The sequence below is a fragment of the Poecile atricapillus genome, chromosome 11 (assembly GCF_030490865.1).
Source record: "Poecile atricapillus isolate bPoeAtr1 chromosome 11, bPoeAtr1.hap1, whole genome shotgun sequence".
Taxonomy (NCBI): domain Eukaryota; kingdom Metazoa; phylum Chordata; class Aves; order Passeriformes; family Paridae; genus Poecile; species Poecile atricapillus.
In genome coordinates this window covers 17163272-17181280 of record NC_081259.1, presented here as the reverse complement: position 1 = coordinate 17181280, position 18009 = coordinate 17163272, and the positions used below count along the sequence as shown (strand labels likewise).

At 42.5% G+C, this 18009-nt stretch overlaps 2 protein-coding genes across 5 annotated transcripts; one reads left to right on the top strand and one right to left on the bottom strand.

Annotated features, from left to right (window-relative positions):
• Positions 1-1826: 1826 nt before the first annotated feature.
• On the top strand, positions 1827-9176 carry SKIC8 (SKI8 subunit of superkiller complex). 2 transcript variants are annotated; one of them, XM_058846671.1, is made up of 10 exons: positions 1833-1974; positions 2081-2108; positions 2476-2581; positions 3412-3584; positions 4635-4783; positions 5105-5198; positions 5956-6049; positions 6703-6795; positions 7426-7504; positions 8896-9176. In XM_058846671.1, exons 1-10 carry the CDS (start codon positions 1963-1965, stop codon positions 8983-8985), a joined length of 918 nt encoding a protein of 305 aa, XP_058702654.1. In that variant the 5' UTR covers positions 1833-1962; the 3' UTR covers positions 8986-9176. The 2 variants fall into 2 exon arrangements, with proteins under 2 accessions (XP_058702653.1, XP_058702654.1); XM_058846670.1 differs by lacking the exon at positions 8896-9176 and having other exon boundaries at positions 1827-1974; positions 7426-8883.
• A 357-nt stretch (positions 9177-9533) lies between these two features.
• DNAJA4 (DnaJ heat shock protein family (Hsp40) member A4) lies at positions 9534-15696 on the bottom strand. Of its 3 annotated transcripts, XM_058846668.1 has the most exons (9): positions 15555-15696; positions 15328-15468; positions 13627-13807; positions 12622-12726; positions 11664-11891; positions 11344-11574; positions 10731-10831; positions 10426-10645; positions 9534-9885 (listed from the first exon to the last, which is right to left on the bottom strand). In XM_058846668.1, exons 2-8 carry the CDS (start codon positions 15457-15459, stop codon positions 10427-10429), a joined length of 1197 nt encoding a protein of 398 aa, XP_058702651.1. In that variant the 5' UTR covers positions 15460-15468; positions 15555-15696; the 3' UTR covers positions 9534-9885; position 10426. The 3 variants fall into 3 exon arrangements, with proteins under 3 accessions (XP_058702651.1, XP_058702650.1, XP_058702652.1); XM_058846667.1 differs by lacking the exon at positions 9534-9885 and having other exon boundaries at positions 10041-10645; XM_058846669.1 differs by lacking the exons at positions 9534-9885; positions 13627-13807; positions 15555-15696 and having other exon boundaries at positions 10041-10645; positions 15328-15466.
• Between the last annotated feature and the right edge of the window lie 2313 nt (positions 15697-18009).

Sequence of the window (18009 nt, the reverse complement as noted above, 5' to 3'; positions counted from 1 at the left end):
GTTCACTGTACAGAGTAAATACCAGTGCACAGAGGGAACTCTGCATGATATGGAACCTCTGGAGGGATTAGAAACACTTTGTCAGTCAAAGATTACATTACAGTCCTGCAGTACTCTATACAGAACTGCAAGACCAAGCTTGATTCTTTGAACATAAGGTGAAAGTAGTACATTCTAAGTGTACATTTAAATGGAAGAATTCTTAGAAGAACCCTGGTAAGAAACAGAATAACTTCTTTTACTTTTGGAGAATGCTTACCATTGCACCAATACCAACGAGAAAATGAGGATTTCTGAAATTCAGGACATTAAAGCTGTATGCTTTAAAATCTTCTCAAAGCTCAACCTAATCTGAGAACTAAAGATTCTGTAATTATATGTAAGTCTGTAATTATGTGTAGGAGTTTTAGCCAGATTTTCATTCTTGACTGCAGAACTGTGTTAAGACACATTCAGAATTCCTGTTTTGGTTGTTACTCTGCTCTCTCAGACAAGTTCTGTTGATTTCAAAGAGCTTTGTGTACACATGAAAACTGATTAAGAGCTGTGAAAGACCACTGATTCTTGGTCTTTAATTTTAAGCCTCAGGGAATCTGATTTATTCTCCTGAACTTTAATTCTGACATTTTTTCCACTTCTAACTCAAGCAGAAGCAGCAACTTGAAAAACTTCAGTTTCCAAAACAAAAGTACCTCTTTTTTTGGTTTGACACAGATGATTAGCAGGCAAACTTCCTTTCTGGAGCACAAGGAGTGGCTGAGGGCCCTATTTGGGCTCAAGCTGGAGGAGGCTCAGGGGGGACCTTCTTGCTCTCTGTAACTCCCTGACAGGACGATGTAGCCAGGTGAGGATCAGGCTCTTCTCCCAGGAAACAAGTGACTGGACCAGAGGAAACAGGCTCAAATTGTGTCAAAGGAGGTTCAGGCTGGACATCAGGAAGAATTTCTTCACAGAAAGAGTGGTCAGGCATCGGAACGAGCTGCCCGGGGACGTGGTGTTGTCATCATCCCTGAAGTGTTCAAGAAATGATCGGGTGTGGCACCTCGTGCTCTTGTCCAGTTGACAAGGTGGTCAACCTAGGTTGGACTTGATGAGTTTGATGAGCAGGTCCCTTCCAACCTTAATGATTCTGTGATTCTGTGAAGTTAAAGCCATCTGTGCCGTGGTGAGAGCCATGTGCAGTGCCGCAGCCCCAGGAGCGTGGGGTCGGTGAGCGCTGTGCTCAGCCTGCCCCTTTGCCTCCTTCACACCTCGGACAAGAAGCAGCCAGCTCAGCCTTCCCTCAGGAGCTTCGTACACGGCTGGGCCGGCGGACCTGAACGCACCCCTCAGTCTGTGCCATGTCCCACAGCTTACACCATCACTGCCATCGCAGCATCCTTGGGCATCGCTGGCACTGGTACCACACACTGAACATCCTGGGGGCTTCTGACAGAGGTGGCGCCGGCCCCACGCCCGGGGGTTCAATGGGTGAGCGGGAGGGAATGAGCGAGAGGCGGCAAGGAGGATATAAACTGTGGCACGCAACTGCGGGGCCGGGGGATAAGCCCCGCTGTCCCTGAGGGCGCTGAGGGTCAGGACGTGGCGGCGGGAATTCAGTCCCGCTGTCCCTGAGGGTCAGGACGCGGCGCCGGGAACTCAGCCCCGCTGGTCCTGAGGGCGCTGAGGGTCAGGACACGGCGCCGGGAACTCAGCCCCGCTGTCCCTGAGGGCGCTGAGGGTCAGAACGTGGCGCCGGGATCTCAGCCCCGCTGGCCCTGAGGGCGCTGAGGGCGGCGCGCGCCGTTCCCGCCGGCGGGACGAGTCCGCCTGGTCCTCCCGGCCACAGGGCGGCGGCAGAGGGCGCGGAGCCGGAGGGAGCGGCGCTCTCGGTGGTTCCTGAGGTCATCAAGGCGCGACGGCGGAAGGAGCTGTGTCCAACTCCTTTCAGAGCGCTGCCGTCGGGATTGTTTTCAGAAAGAGATGACCACACAGGTAATTAGTTAGCTAAGCTAACTGCCGGCTTGAGGTGTGTGTGTATGTGAATATATATATATATGTAGGCTGGTAATGTGTAATATTAATTATTTTTTCTTTCTAGTACGGTATTCTCTTCAAGCAAGAGCAAGGTGAGCAAACGCTAACGGTATGAAACAGTGTTGGTGTTCTGGGGTGATATAAAGGTGGTAAAGGCAGGTATGTGAGGAGCTCTCCTGTGTGAGGAGACCTGGTTATGTTTATGTTAGGCATAAATCTGAGTAACTCAGAGGTATCTGTGCTGCTTTTTCAGCAGTGATGCTGGTCGCATAATACATCGCATGTTTTGGGACAAAGTGAACAGTGACAAGGCTCTCGGAGCACTCAATAGACCTGAGGAGCTGGGGGGTCTCTTGGCAACATCACAGCTAGCCATTTCAGCATTACCAAATCTGTCTGTGATCTTCTATCAAAACAAAATACTTAGTTTTTAATTACTGTGTTTATATTCTCTTTTAGCTCACGATGATGCTATTTGGTCAGTTGCCTGGGGAAAAAATAAAAATGATGGGTCTGAAACAGTGATCTCTGGCTCTTTGGATGATCTGGTGAAGGTCTGGAAGTGGTAAGTGCTCCATGATAACCTGTGTTAGGCCTTGGAAATAGTCTGTGTGGAGCAGTCTTGAATTTCCACAGCCTGCAGGGATGTTAGAAGTTACCTTAGGGAAGAGGTAGCCTGGCACACAGCTGCTTCTTTGAGCAAACTTATCTGGTTTGTGTGCACACTGGTGTGTGCTTTCTCTTGGAGTAGTGGCATTCTGGTGTGCTTTCATTTTCAAAGAATGAGAATTCAAAATTTTCCTGTTGAAAATGCACGTTAGAGAATACTTTATGTGCTTCTAAACCAAAGAATAAGAAATGCATTTTCTGATGAGACAGTGCATTTGGAGATGTGTACTGTGAAAGCAGTAATGGGAATAGTGAGAAAGAGGAAATGACATCTTTCTTTTTTATTGAAAAAAAGATCCTGTTAATCCTTATGGAAGTGTGCTTTTGCAAAGAAGTTATTCTGTCTCTCAGGCAAAGCAGTGTGGAGGATGTGCTTCACTTCTGTGACAGGTTTAGCTTGGCTGGGGTGACTGAAAATGTCAATCATGGCACTTCATGGTGAGCTCACAGGTGAACATCAGCTTTGTGAGCACCCACAGACTGGTGTGTGATGGCTTCCAAACTTAGAATGAAGTACCTGTTTTGCAGGAATATTGTAAATTATTGATTTGTCAGTTCTTTAAGTACAGAGCATTTGTGTGTAGCCCTTCACAATGCATGGGAGGACTTGGATTGCTTTGTGTTGAACAAATGAAGGAATGTGAATTGTTTGTTGTGTGTGAGGCTGGGGATCATTCAGCACTCCCAGCACTTCCTAACGAGGTTTTTCTTTCCCTTGCATCCAAGGAACGATGAAAAGCTGGATCTGCAGTGGACTCTGGAGGGTCACCAGCTGGGGGTGGTGTCTGTAGACATCAGCCACACGGGTGCCATTGCAGCATCCAGCTCCCTGGACGCCCACATTCGCCTCTGGGACTTAGAGACTGGCAAACAGATCAAGTCCATAGATGCTGGTCCTGGTAAGACACAGTGCTGAGCTTGGCTCTGCAGGAGAACAGTGTGACTCTTCCTGGCAAATACTGAACACTGGGGGATTGGGGTGTATGAGCACATTAAGGTCTTTGGGGACTTTAATCTTTTCTATATTTGCAGAAGTCTTAAAGGTTTTATGAACTCAACACAAAGCAGCATCAGACAATTTTACATTTATTTTTACACACTTCTGGTGCTTTCTCAGGTACACATAGTTGGCTTTTTGCTGTATGCATAAAGAATGGAAACCAGCTTACTCTTACACATGTATTGGTGAAGGGATACTTGGAAGAAATAATTCAAGTGCTTATTCAGATAGATTTACAAAGGAGATCTGGATATTCTTCATAACAGTGCAGTGAATTTGAACCGTGGATGTGATCCTTTTTTATCCAGCATGTCCAATCCTGAGCAAGCAAGTCAAAACAGTTATCAATGGTAACAATGCTAATGTTCTCCAAGCTGGAATTCAGGGCCTAAGGTCTTATTCCAAGTATTTCATGAGTTCACTGGGAGTCAAAAATTTAAGAACAGTCTTACAGTGTTTTAGGCAATTAATATTAAGCTTTTAGAAAAAAAAAACAACCAGTGAATTGCATTGTGCCGGATAAATACATTGCATTGCTATGAAGAATGATGTTTTTTTACATTCAGTTGCAGGAATGTTATCTGTGTTACATTTGTGTATCTGCATTTCTCCTGCATCTTCTGTGCTTTGCTACATACTAGTATTACTTTTTTGGTAGTTTCAATCTTTTGGTACCAGGAAAAAAGTAAGAATTTAGACTTAACTGATGCAGTCTTAAATTCTAAATTTATTGTTACACGAGGGTCTCATAAGGTCAGGGTCTTACTGGAAATGTAATCTTTTACTAAATGTAAGTAAATGGTTCAAGATACGCTCCATAGAAGGGGTAACTGATGGGCTTGTACACTCTTAGGGGCTTAAACAGCTAAACAGGTGCAGACAGAATTGCCACTGTTGAAGAAGAGCCAAGAACTGGATCCAGCTAACTGGTTTTTATTTTTTAATACAGTTGATGCTTGGTCCCTGGCTTTTTCGCCTGATTCCCAGTATCTTGCAACAGGAAGTCACGTGGGGAAAGTAAATATTTTCGGTGTTGAAACTGGAAAGAAAGAATATTCTCTGGACACCAGAGGAAAGTTCATCCTTAGCATTGCATATGTAAGAAGCACAATTGATAATTCCTTATGAGAAATTGCTATTGCTGTAATATGTTGTAAATAGGTATTTTTCTTTCCCTCTATCAGTTTATCTCTACAATAATACTAAGTGACAGCCATAGTTCCAAATACAAATTGTGTGACATTTCCCCTCTGAACAGCTGGAAAATATATTTGGATCTTGCTTATAGTCTTCAGGATTTTTGGAGCCCAGGTATCTTGCAAAGATCATTATTTGTGAAAAGCTGCCAAGGGAATGTCAGGGCTTACACAGCATAAATGCACACAGATGTTGAACCACATTTTTTGTGTTTTATTACAGAGTCCAGATGGAAAATACTTGGCCAGTGGAGCAATAGATGGCATTATCAATATTTTTGATATTGCAACTGGAAAACTTCTGCATACGCTAGAAGGTATGGTTTGGTTATTTGCAGTACCCAAATTCTGGCCTCATTTCTGACAAAATTAAAGGATATAATGCAAGTCAGAATAAGCTACAACAGCCATGGCAAAAGTGTGTTTACTTTTTTGTCCATTAGACATTTAGTTATTTAGTGTGCTCTAACCTAAATCGCTTAAAATATTAGAGGCAAACTGTAAACTCAGGCTTCCATCATAAATGCCTTTTTAAAAAGATACAGTCAATAATGCTTAACTAAATTCTTAAATTGTAGCTCCTGGTATTGCAGAAAAGTACAAGGGAATGAAGCCAATCCAAATGTGTGCTGCCATGCATATGGTTTTTGTTTTTCTTTGGGTATTTGTTCTGAAGCAAGTTTTTGTTCTAAGAAATAACTCACCTTTTTATGTTGTAGAAGACGTGCATTTTTTTCTAAGAGATAAATGGGCTTTTAATGTCTGTGAAGTTTCTGCCCAGTTGTAACCAAAACCCCAACCACATAAACATGCAACCATAGTATAAAATATGACATAATTTCTAATACTCATAGCTGAAAGAACCTAGTTACTCTGTGTTGCAGACATGCCTTAACATACACAGTTGAGAACTGCTTTCCGTTTCCACTTTCTGTTGTGGGAAGAAGCCTCTAGAGAGAAGGAGGCTTCAGAGGCTGCTGTCTCTGAGCAGGCAGTGCTGTTGTGGCACAGCTTGCTGAGTGCTGGCCTCAGTGAGAGGAGTGCCAGTCCTGCTCTGTGTCCCTGTGCCTGCAGGCCACGCCATGCCCATCCGCTCGCTGACCTTCTCCCCTGACTCCCAGTTACTCGTCACCGCCTCCGACGATGGCTACATCAAAATCTACGACGTGTGAGTGGGGACTGCCAGCCCTGCTGGCAGGAGAACAACTGTTTAGAGAAGCTGATACTGTGAAACATAGATCAAACCCTCAGCTCTCCAGAATTCCTTTCAGCTTTTGGTGACTTTTTTATGTAAAAAATAATCTTGAATTGTAAAATACTACATCCTTAGATAGTTTTTAAAAATGTAGAGGTAGAAAAAAGCTGTAACTTGAAAACAAATTGCTTTCCTCATATTTGCTTGTAGGCAATAAGCTAATTCTTCCATGTGTCTGTCCTGTGAACTTGTGTTCACCCTTCCTAAACATCTGTTCTGTAGACAAGAAATTATATTTATGACCTGTTTCTGTTGCATCTTGCAATACCTTGGAAGACCCTGGGGAGGAAAAGGCCCTGATTCAGTGGTCTTCACCTCTTAAACCTGCATTGCTTTGGCTTTGGTGAAACTATTTGTCCTCCAGTGTATCTTCTTAGTGTCTTATTTTTATGTTAACTATTTGAAATGGAAAAACAGGATCTGCTGTAACACCAGATCAGCTTGGATGAAAAAATGTCCAGAAGTCACCTTCCATTGAACCATTCTTGATTGTGCTAGCTAGAGTACATTCCTGTTGCTTTTTCCCTGGAATTCACAGAGCAAATGTTAACATGTTCTTTCCACAGGCAACATGCAAACTTGGCTGGCACATTAAGTGGTCACGGCTCCTGGGTTTTAAATGTAGCATTTTGTCCAGATGATACCCATTTTGTTTCCAGGTATTGAAGCTTCTTAATTGTTTATGATTACTGAAAAAAAAAAGATTTTAGAAGGGGAGATGGATCATAAGAATTAGGTGTGTGCAGCGGGGTCTGTAATGAAATAAAATTTAAAGGTTCAAGCCAATCTGTGATGTGATACCAGCTGCAGTGACAGCGTTTTACAAAGTCATTCCACTGCAGTGTAGTTCCGGACAAGTGAATAACACCTAACCTAAGAGAAGGGCAGTTTGATTCTAAATAGCTGAGAAATTGCTGTTGAATCAAGAATTACAACCTAAACTAGTAGTACATTAATCTACTTGAACTTCAGTATTAATTCTTAAAACAGCTGAGGGAGCTGGGGGACCAAGTATATGTAACAGGAATTTCCTTATCCAAAGAACTTGCCTGAAATAATTTTTTGGCCAGAATGGGAGTCTTCATTTACACATTGCAGATGTTGGAAGAGTAAATTGATTTTAAAGGTAATGGAACCTGGTAGAAGAGGCAGTCCTTTGCTACTTCATCCCTGTATTTGATGGGTGAAGGAGGGTTTCTTATATCTGCCATATGAGACCCTTTAATGTTTGCATTAAACTTTAGTTAATCTATTAATTTAAACATTGATCATTATTATTTTTCTTTCAGTTCATCTGATAAAAGTGTAAAAGTTTGGGATGCTGGAACGAGGACCTGTGTCCATACTTTCTTTGACCACCAAGATCAGGTATGGCTACTATTCCCTAAGTCACCATGTTCCCAGGAGAGCTTGGGTAGTTGTGCACATTTGTGCTTCATCTTGGTGCTTCAGCTCCAGACTTGCAGTAATGCAGCTTTAGCTTGCTGTAATGAAATTTTAGAAGTTGTGGTTATTTAGCACTTAATATTGAAGTAGTACTTCCAAGTGTATATGCTAATCTCTTCCAAGTAATTAATGTTTTTCAAGCCCAAATAAAGGCAATCCTGAGTGGCCTAAGTCTCACCAGACTCTGTTACCTTTATTTCTGTGACAGAAATAAGCACAGCATGTGCATATGTAATGGTGGAAATACTTATTTAAAAGGATGGAATTACCTAAACAGATGCTTTAAAGCAGCCTGGAAACTTGGGAGTTTTTCCTCCTCCATTGTCTCTAATACTGTGGGGTTTTAATTTATTGTTCAGTGATAGCTATCTGTGAGGGAAGGACATTTACCCATTTACTCTTTGTCCAAATGTCAGGTGATAAATAGAACAATAATTTAATGGATCACTGAGCAAGAAACACAACATATTCTTCCAGATTTTATTTGAATGTTTTCTTCCTTACTACTTTCTTGCTGGTAACCTTCTTTTCAGTTATCTATAGCTATGGGGCTTTTAATATTCAAGTACCAAGTGGTCCTGGATTTCCCCTGTTGTTTTGGCTGTTGTGTATAATCTCATTCAGTCTGTGGCAAACAGAGATGTATCAGTTAGTGGGAATGCTGGGTTTGGGTATTAATGCAAAACAATATACAAGATTGCCCAAAACATACTGCTGTCAAGGCACCCATTCTGCACTTCACATTAATGTGCTGGGTAGCTTTCACCCTTCCCGATGTCATTCTGATGGAGATGGGTGTCACTTAAGAGCTTGTGTAACTGTCTTAAATCAGAGGAGTGACCTGAATTCTTTTTAAGTTTTGTACTGGTAGGTAAACAGTTCTCTGACAGAGCTCCAGGATAAATTAGGTCATTCTTCAGTCTGTCATGATGTGTCATGACAAATACCTCCTCTCTTGCTTTCATGTACTGTAAAATACTATTTTCAGAAAGGGCTAGAGGATGGACAAGCGTGAAGATGCTTGGGTTATTTATGCAAACTGGGGCAAGGACTCTTCAGCCCTGATCAAGTATCTTTGGCCAGTGTAACCACGTGTAACCCACTGTGGGTGGGAGTGGCTGTAGGAACTCGTCAGGCTCCTAGAGGGCAGTGTCCTGCTCTGCTTCGGCAGCCTTAGCTGATTAGAACTGCACCAGTTCTAATCTGGTGACTGTTCAATAATCCTTCCTCTACTGCTTGCAATAAATATGAGTGCCACGAAGATTATTTTTCTTTGTCCTTTCTTCATAATCTTGCATATGTCTTATTTACAGGTTTGGGGAGTGAAATACAATGGAAGTGGGTCCAAAATTGTGTCTGTTGGTGATGACCAAGAAATTCATATTTATGACTGTCCAGTTTAAATGTCTTGACTCAGATGCTTCAGTAAATCTCTTGTAGCAGTTTCAAGGGACTGCTCCTGTCTTATGTAAATTTTTAGTAAGATAAAAGCATTTCATACTGATCTGCAAAACCTGATATTATCTAATTTTGATTTTGTTTAGCATAAGAAAATAAAGCCTTAATTTTTTTAAAATAAAAGCTACAGCTCCAAGTCCTTGTGTCTTGATTCTTGGAAAAAAAGTATTTTTGGAAATATGTAGTCATGGGTGAAGTAACCGCTCAGTTAATCGCCCCTGCCTTTAAACATAAATAGACCAGAGCTGGAAAGCATGGGCTAAGTGTCACAGCAGCTTATTTTAGCAGAAGGAAAATGACTGAGGCTGTGTTATAGATTTGGGAAATGACAGCCTCGGCTTGTCCTGATGCTAAGACCAGTGACTGCAAGAGAAGCACTTAAGTTCAACACCTGTTTCAACAACTGCGTGGTACATGGATATAGATCATTCATCATGCTTTAATGTCACTAAAAGGAAGCACCTGTTTAATACAAACACTACCAGAAAATAAGTAAAATGGAAAAAAGCTTTAATGGGATCAGTGTACTTGTGCGATCATGTATGTTATAAAACAGCAGCAGTATACCCAATGCAGGTGGTTTTGGTTTATTCATTTTCATTAAGGCACAAGTATACAATGCCTAGGAGGAAGTCAAAACCCTTTCTAGGGAAGGCTGAAATACAAAGCTTGAGCTTCTGAAAGGTCAAACTTTTATTTGGAAGTATTTGCTTGTAAGTAACATTAGAGGATAGCTTGGAACCTTAGGTCACACACAGAGAGGCAGCTGAAGGAATGCTACTCTCAACACACAGAACACAGGAAGAGGGCTATGAGGCAGAGACGAGGGCATGCACAAAATGCTTCTGAAATACAAAATGAGACAGGTATGAGTGGTGCAGCTAACACAAAGCTTAATATTGAAAATAATCTAGACTAGGTGAGGAGTCTGAGCTTAGAAGAACTTGTTTAAACAAAGGGGGTTCTAGAGTGGCTTAGAAAAGTACAAGAGAAGCATGAGAAAAGGTGAAGTACTATTTATTAGAAGTTATTCTGCTATGTTTTATTCTATGAAATTAATTTTCCAATATGAAAGTATTTACATAAGACACTCCACTTAGCCTCTATCAATATTGCTGAAGTCTTATAGAAACAGCACAGGTGAAATAAATTGAGAACCTTCACAGCAAGGAAAATGCATACCAACTCAGTTGGTTCTCAGCTGTATGACATTTGCTTTATATAGAAAGACTACAAGAACACAATATAAATTAGTTACAAAAAGGTGATACTGACAGCGCAGCAACTCAATTTGCTGAACACAAAAACCACAAGCAGTGGCTATTACAGCCATGCAGTTTTCATTGTGAAAATTTACATCTTCGATGACATCCACTCCACCTTACTTTAAGATGTCTGACATTGTACTCCTGTTCTTGGACCCTCCTCATCTTCTTCATACGCTTCTCCCGCACTGTTACGGTAGGTTTGCTCATTTGGATCAAAATCCTCAAGGTCTACCTGATCCATCTCATCTGTAACCATAACATCTTCTCGTGAAGGAAGCAGAGCCTCCAGCAGAGACAGTTTCTCCCTTGGCAGCCAGTAGTGCTCTGGAAACTGGACCTGTAATTTTACACATTTTTTTAAAATGAGTATTTATTCACATGCAAACATGAGTATATTGGCAATAGAAAAGCATGCAGCTTACCAAAAACTGTATAATCAGACTGCCTTTGTCCATTGGAGATTTGTAAACCGGCATCCCTTCGTTGTAGATACACTTTAGGTCACCATGTTTTATTACTTCACCTATGGAGGGGAGAACTTTAAGTGGGCTGCTGGGATAGGACAGGCATTTCACAGCCACTCACAAGCAGCGTTCTCTCTCAGGACACTTGAGGGAGATTGTAACCAATTCACAGGAAAGAACTAAACCCAAGCTGTACAGAACTAAGGCCATTTAGACTATTTCTCCCGCTGTTAAGAGAAATCAGCTTTTCTTGGCACAGCCTTCAGGCTGAATGAACAGAGAATTTAGCAGAATTTAAGATTTTTGCCTCTTTAATTTTCCTGGCTATCCACTAGCTGGGGCTGAGGTTTATTAGAAAGTATTTGACAGCTTTAGTTATAACTGTGTGCTTTAGGAAGAGCGACAACAAAGAACCAATTAGACTGACTGCCTTGTGAACCTGGTTGCATCATCTGGTTAGAAAAAGGAAACCCTGAACAGAACAATTTCCCCCCAAAACTCCAGTCCAGGTACAATTAAACACACAAGCACTTGATAGTTTACATAGTCTTAGAACTCTTAAAAGACCTACCTGGCCTAGTAGATATGACAAGAACTCTGTTGTCCAGAGTTTCAATTGTCTTCCTGAAACCACATAAGGCCTCCGAGAGTTGAATTCTCATTTTTGTAATTAAGTCATGCCCTCGTCTCTGAAAGACACTGTGATCCTTTTGATCAAGCACAATTATGACATCACCAGGCTCCAAATCAGGCTCCTGGTCACCTTCTCCATGAAATACTATTTTCTGACCATCTTTCATACCTGAAGAAAAGAAAACAATTTATTCTCTGCAGAACTATAGACTATTATAGACTATTATTAGGGAATCAGTACAAATATACAGCTCTTACCTTTATCAACATGAACTTCTATTATCTTTTTCTCTCTTACAACCTTACAGCCATTGCAGTTGTCACACCTGTCCTTCGGATTTATTCTTTCACCTTGGCCTTTGCATTCTGGACACACAGTTTGGATTTGCTGCACCATGCCAGGTCCAATCTGCTGAACTATAACTTGCATCCCTCTTCCTTTACACACAGGACATTTTTCAACTGCCCCTCTCTTTCCGCCATAACCTTTGACAAAAGAGTTAAATTGCATCTCAGTCTCCAAAAATTACAGTATCAGGCTGGAACTCACTGACTTGAGGAGCATATTTAGAGTAACTTAAGAGTAGTTCAGTAATGGAATTTAGTTGTCATCACAAAACAAACCCCACAAGCTGTAAGTCTCTACAAACAAAATGCTTATACAGCTTATTCTATTAGACTCTGCCTGCCCCCCGCAGTAAATCCTGGTTTCCAAGGAACTGTCAACATACCAAATTCAAGACATAAACATTCCATTAATACTTGGAAAAGAAGCTGCTTACTAAATATTTAACAGAGTACTAAGAGAGAAGACCATATTAAAATTTACCTCAAAGAGGACCAGTCATTAGGGAGTACCTAGTAACCATAAAACTGGTAGCATAACACAAGCCAGACTTCCACCCACAGCAATTAAAGAAGTTTTTCAGAATAGACATCTCCATCCAAGTTCTGGGTGAAGATAGGTTTAATTTAGGTACCCCTAACTGCAACTCACAGTTGTTTTAGTTTGCAATTAGAACAATCAAATAGTAACACTGTGCTTGAGAGACTTACTCTTGGATAAGCATAAGAAGTAAATACACTGGGAGACTTTCAGGGATCAGGCAAAGAAAAAAAGAAAGCCTTCAGACTTTTTTCTCAGCCCCAGATAATCAACACACACACAAAAAAGCTTGCAGAGGGGTTTGAAACCACTACTTGTTGTTTTTTTTACCTTCACACTTTGCACAAATAACATTCTTTTGCAGTGCCAGTTTCCTTGTAATACCATTATACAGGTCTTCAAGAGATACACCTAACTGGTGTACCACATTTTTGCCTTTAGAAAAAGAAAAGGGAAATATTAATACTTGTTTAGCTCTTGTGAACACAAATGTTCATGCATAGTCTCACTGAAGAAATGCAGAGTTCATTCCAAGCTTTGAACACAACTCAGCCCCCTTAAAAGCATGTGCAGTTCCATCAGCTTCCATTAAGCTCCACCCATTTATTTCCAAACATAAAAGTTGAGCTGTAATTAAGCAAATCATTAAAGCCACCCTATCCCTGCTCCTACTCCTGATTTTATAAGCTTAACTGAAACAGCAAGATGCAAGGACACTACCAGCTTTACATCTATCAATTTAGAAGTTTCTATTTATGTCTGCCTATGAATTTTCATGCCACTTCATAGCATAATTTCAATCATTTTACAGCAAGTTACTACTTGTGCCTTTAACAGGCATTGGGCATGAAAAAGACAAAAACCATACTGTGCTTTTGGCAGCACATTGTACTCGGTTTCATGTGATTTTTCCCAAGTATTTTAATGAGATTTAAAATTACTGAAATTTAAGTTGATGGTGTCCTTTGAAGCAAGTTGCCCAAAAGCATATGAGCAAGTGAGGCACAGATTTGGAAAAAAGGTAACTTAAACAGGTCTAAGTCAACTGCTAACTTACTAATGTTTCCCCCTCCCCTACAGACTACCCATTCCCCCTTCAACAAAAAATAAACAGAACTTAGCAAAAAGATGGCTATGGCTAAGTAAGCCATGTTATCTACTTTATTAGAATCTTAATGCTAGAGTAACTAGAAAAATCATCATTTACTTATTCTATTGCTGCAACAAGTAATATCCACACTATGTAAGCTCATCAGAACAGCAATACCATAGCACAGGTGTTTTATGCTTAAGTGCATGGTTAAGAGTTTCTAGAACTTGTTTAGAACTGTGTACCTCTTCTCTCTCTATTCATTCGGCCTCCACCACCAAAGAACATGTCAAAGATGTCCATGGGTGAAGAGAAGCTGCCGCCACTCAGGCCTCCTTCTTTAATAGCCTGCTCCCCACCCTGGTCATAGAGGTCCCTTTTCTTTGGGTCCGACAGAACTTCATATGCCTGGGATATAAGTTTAAACTAAAAAGAAAAAAGAAGCTCTGAACAGCTATGACCAAGAGGAAAAGTAGCCCTCTCACATACAACTCCATCTACAGATTGAGCCACTACAGCACCCTCTTATAGCATTTGTTTCCAAAAGGAAAATCCCTGGGTAATAGACTGTAATAGTACTTTTATCCAGGAAAACCACCCCCTTCCTCCCTCTCCCCCCACCTCCCAATGTTTTAAGTGGGCTTAATTCAGTCATATCCACCTTACGAGTAAGTATATGCCAACTACAACGTGTTGATTGTGTTAGCTGCAACAGCTATTATAACCTCTAACAAATCTATTTAGAAAGGAATATGGCACTATCCCTGAAGTCCTGCAGGTGCCCAGCTGCTCATGGCCACAGCAGTGCCAGTCAGCCTACAGCTACACAGGGATCCTCCATGCCTGCTGAGCTGGTACATCCACCTACAACAGATTTATGTGACCAGACACTGGCGTTGCTTACTCATCACAAACACAAGGACGTAAATACAAATCAAAACACTCACTTTAACAAAACAATTACGGAATTTTCTTAAATAGCTATGAAGAATTTCCTATTACGGAGATTACCAACTGAATTTTTAAACACAATTTGCTATTACTTGAATGACCACTTCCACTTTAAACTTCATTTATTCATGGCCATGTAAAGTGGTGTAAGCAAAAAAAGCAGGCCCAAAACAAAAGCAGAAAAAGTTACCTTTGACTAGGCTACTGCTTAAGTTCTGTAAATTAGCATTACAGACATGTAAACATAGTCCTATTCCTATAATAAGGTATTAGCAGACCACTTTTAGATAAACAACCCCATCATTCATGTTTTCCACAGCACTCCAGTTGTGGTGCTCGTTTATTATCCAAGCCAACACAGGCAGCTGAGCAGCTCAGTGCTGGTAGCATGTAAAATGCTTCTCATGTAAGCAGTCCATTTTTCTCTGAAAAAAACCCATCCCGTTCAGGAACACGAACCCTCCAGCACAACAGTGCTGGCAACTAGATCCACGACCAGCCTTTTCAACGTCTGAGAGCACAGTAGCCACTGGCACACTAGAAATCCTTCCAGCTCTGCCTCTTTTAACCAGCTCCAGTAACGATAATCTTCCACCCTAACTACGGGGAAACTGGTACACACCGCATCCAAAAAGAAGAAATGCCGCATCCTCTTTGCCACAGCTGAGGCGTCAGGCCTGCTGCCAGGCTCACAGGTCTGAATACAGACCTGGAAATAGGGGAGCCTTCACGCACTACGCTCCCCAAAGAGCAAAGCAGAATTTGAACTACGATTGAGTGTACAGTGGATTTAAAAACAGCCTGGCTACAGGGGACCCCCGGAGCCCCCGCGGGCGGCCCCACACAGCCTGCGGTGAGCCCGGCTCAGGGAAGGGCCGGACGGGGCCTGCCCCGCGCAGGGGCCGCAGGTGCCGCCGGGAACGCGGCCGCCTCACGATGGCTGGCTGGCTGGGTGGGTGGCCTACAGGCCTCGGCCCAGCCCCGGCCCCACGTACCCGCTCGCCCTCGCTGGGGTTCTTGTCCGGGTGGTACTTCAGCGCCAGCTTGCGGTAAGCGCGCTTGATCTCCTCGGAGGAGGCATTAGGCTTCACCTGCAGGATGTCGTAGTACTCCGTCTCCTTCACCATGGTGGGTGCCTGTGGGAGAACGCGCCGCGTTACCCCTGAGTCACCCCGCGCTACCCCTCCCGGCGCCCCGCCGAGGCCCCGCGGGCCGCGCTCACCACCGCGGTTACTCCGCCGCAAGTAACGCTGCTGCCTCCGCCGCCCGCTCAGCGATCCCGGCGGCCCCGCCTCTTCCGCGGGCTTTATACGGGCCCCGGCCGAATCTTCTGGAATGACGCCGCGCGTGACGTCACAGGGTTGGAACGGTCTAGAACGGCGGCGCGTTACGTCACCTGCGGTGCGCGCAAGGGGCGGAGCCTCGTGCCGGGCCCGGGGCTTGTAGTCAGTGTTTAATTTGGGGCAGCGCGGTCAAGGGTCGGGACTGGTTTTAATCGCTCAGTCCGTACAGCTGAGGCTCCCCCGGGGCCGTGCCTGGGTCTCGTAGTCAGTGTTTAATTTGGGGCAGCACGGTGAAATGTCGGGACTGGTTTTGATCGCTCAGTCCGTACAGCTGGGGCTGCCCCGGGGCCGTGCCTGGCATTCCCTGAGTACAGCTCACACAAACCACTACTCGGGCAATGGAGTATCGAGGAGTTGGCACTGGAAGGAAGCTGTAAATTATTATCTATGCCAATGTGGTAAAGCATGTCTATTCTCACCTTACTTACTGTTAGATTTATATGTAATACCATTTCTCAATAAGGGTTCCAAAATAGTTATAACTTTATTATATGGAAGCTTTAGGTGCACCTTCCATTTGAGTTAAAATGTGACTACTCTAGGGAGTTAAAAATATACAAAAAACCGCCCCATATTTTATACCTTTTCATTGTAAAAATAATCTGTTCAGTCTAATTCAGAAAGCTTCCACCTGTGTTAGCTTTAGACAAAAGGAAAATACCGTGGGCCCAGCAGGGGCTCGGTGTCCTCCTGAGGTACCGGGATTCGCCTCAGGGGGCCTCTCACGGCCTCTGCCTCAGTTGGCGCTGCTTCTCTCCCTGCTCTGTGAATTCCATTAATTCGACTCTGGGAGAACCTGGTGAGCACCCTGGTACAATCTGCTCCACGCTGTGTGTTAGATCTTGTTCGGGTTAATTAGTAGATGGCTCTCCTGATGCCTTGTTCCTCAGTATTTTGGGCCTTTTAAGTAAATTGGGCTAATGCTGTACCCCTGCTCTACCCTGAAGATTATAAATTGATTTATTCTCCTCTGCTAAATCCTACTTTGACTTTAAACCTAATAGCATCATTGAGTAGGGACTAGGTTGCTTGTATCTTATTGACATACAGGATGCACCTGTATAATATTTATTTCATAGCATGAAGGCTGTTTAGCCTCTTCTCTTCTGGATTTGGGGGAGTAATCCTCAGGTAATAATTGATCCTTGTGATAGGCTGTCTTCTTCCTGTCGAAGGCAACAGAACCAGGTAACCCAGCTCTTGGAGGTGGGAGTGGAGAAGTGAATTTTAGAAGAGTGTATTTTAGTGTTTATGTTACCTTTTAGGTGTAAAATAATCCTGCTGGGTGCTGTCTCCTTTCTGTCCTAGGCAGTACAAAAAGAACACGTTGTTTCTTTTACTGGTTGATCTATCACTGGAATGGTATCTTCTAAATGAGAAATCTCCCCATCTCTAGAGTTTTTGGAAGTACTTAAGATTAGAACAAGATATCTCACAGGAAATATTTTAGCTTCTGATTGTTAGAAGCTTGTCAGTATTGCTCTGTATCTGTTTGTTATTTGCCCTTTCCTCAAGGTGGTGTGTCTGGAGCAGACTTGGAAGCTGGGATAGTTTTCATCTTTCTCCATGTAACTGAAGGTCCTCAGTTAATTGTTTACTGCTCAGGGGGAAGGAGATAACGGGTACTTGTGTGCCCCTGAGCAAAAGCATATTTTCATAGAAGTTAACAACTTACACTGAAAAGTCTTAAGTGAAAAATACAGAAAAGCTGCACGAACTGAGAACAGATTTTGCTCAAACTGGAGTTGAATAGAAATGCTTACAAGCTGCTTTTTTATTCCAGGGAACAGTTCTTATTCCTGGGAATAGTCTTGTGAAAGCAGGGCATCTCCTGTGACTATGATGACCCAAAGGTTCCAGTGTCCTGTCCTGCCAGCCACAGCCCAGGTAAAGAATCAGGATGGCTCTGAAGGAGAGCGCCCTGTTGTGTTGTCTAATAGTGAGAAATGGGGTAGGAAAAGCAGCAGTGTGGGATTGGAATGAAAATTTTTCATAATTTAGAGCTCTGGTGCCATTATAATGAACTTCCTACGGTATTTCAGGTAAATATTATTGGAAGACTGAATTTATACAATCTGATAATATTAAGCATATAAATTTACTGAAGAAGGGGGAGCTAATTATAGAAAATCAACAGAAAATATCAACAAAGGGAACAGTTCAAAACCACACAAAAGAGATCAGTGTTGGTAACTATTATTTTTCCTAAGCATAATTGTCAGCAGCTGGACATGTAAATCTGTGTTTTGCAATTGTGAAATTATATCAACAAATGAATACAGAAACTATTTTCTAAAAATATTTATGATAAATTATTCTGTGAACTTGTAGGCC

What these genes read in the sequence shown, in the direction of transcription:
- SKIC8 (XM_058846670.1), top strand. An exon ending in CTGGTGAAGGTCTGGAAGTG is followed by an intron (nt 2,582 to 3,411) that starts GTAAGTGCTCCA and finishes CTTGCATCCAAG; the next exon opens with GAACGATGAAAAGCTGGATC. An exon ending in ACTTCTGCATACGCTAGAAG is followed by an intron (nt 5,199 to 5,955) that starts GTATGGTTTGGT and finishes CTGTGCCTGCAG; the next exon opens with GCCACGCCATGCCCATCCGC.
- DNAJA4 (XM_058846668.1), bottom strand. Translation starts at nt 15,459, where the DNA reads ATGGTGAAGGAGACGGAGTACTACGACATCCTGCAGGTGAAGCCTAAT. An exon ending in ACCCCAGCGAGGGCGAGCGG is followed by an intron (nt 13,808 to 15,327) that starts GTACGTGGGGCC and finishes TTTTCTTTTTAG; the next exon opens with TTTAAACTTATATCCCAGGC. An exon ending in GTCTGATTATACAGTTTTTG is followed by an intron (nt 10,646 to 10,730) that starts GTAAGCTGCATG and finishes GTAAAATTACAG; the next exon opens with GTCCAGTTTCCAGAGCACTA.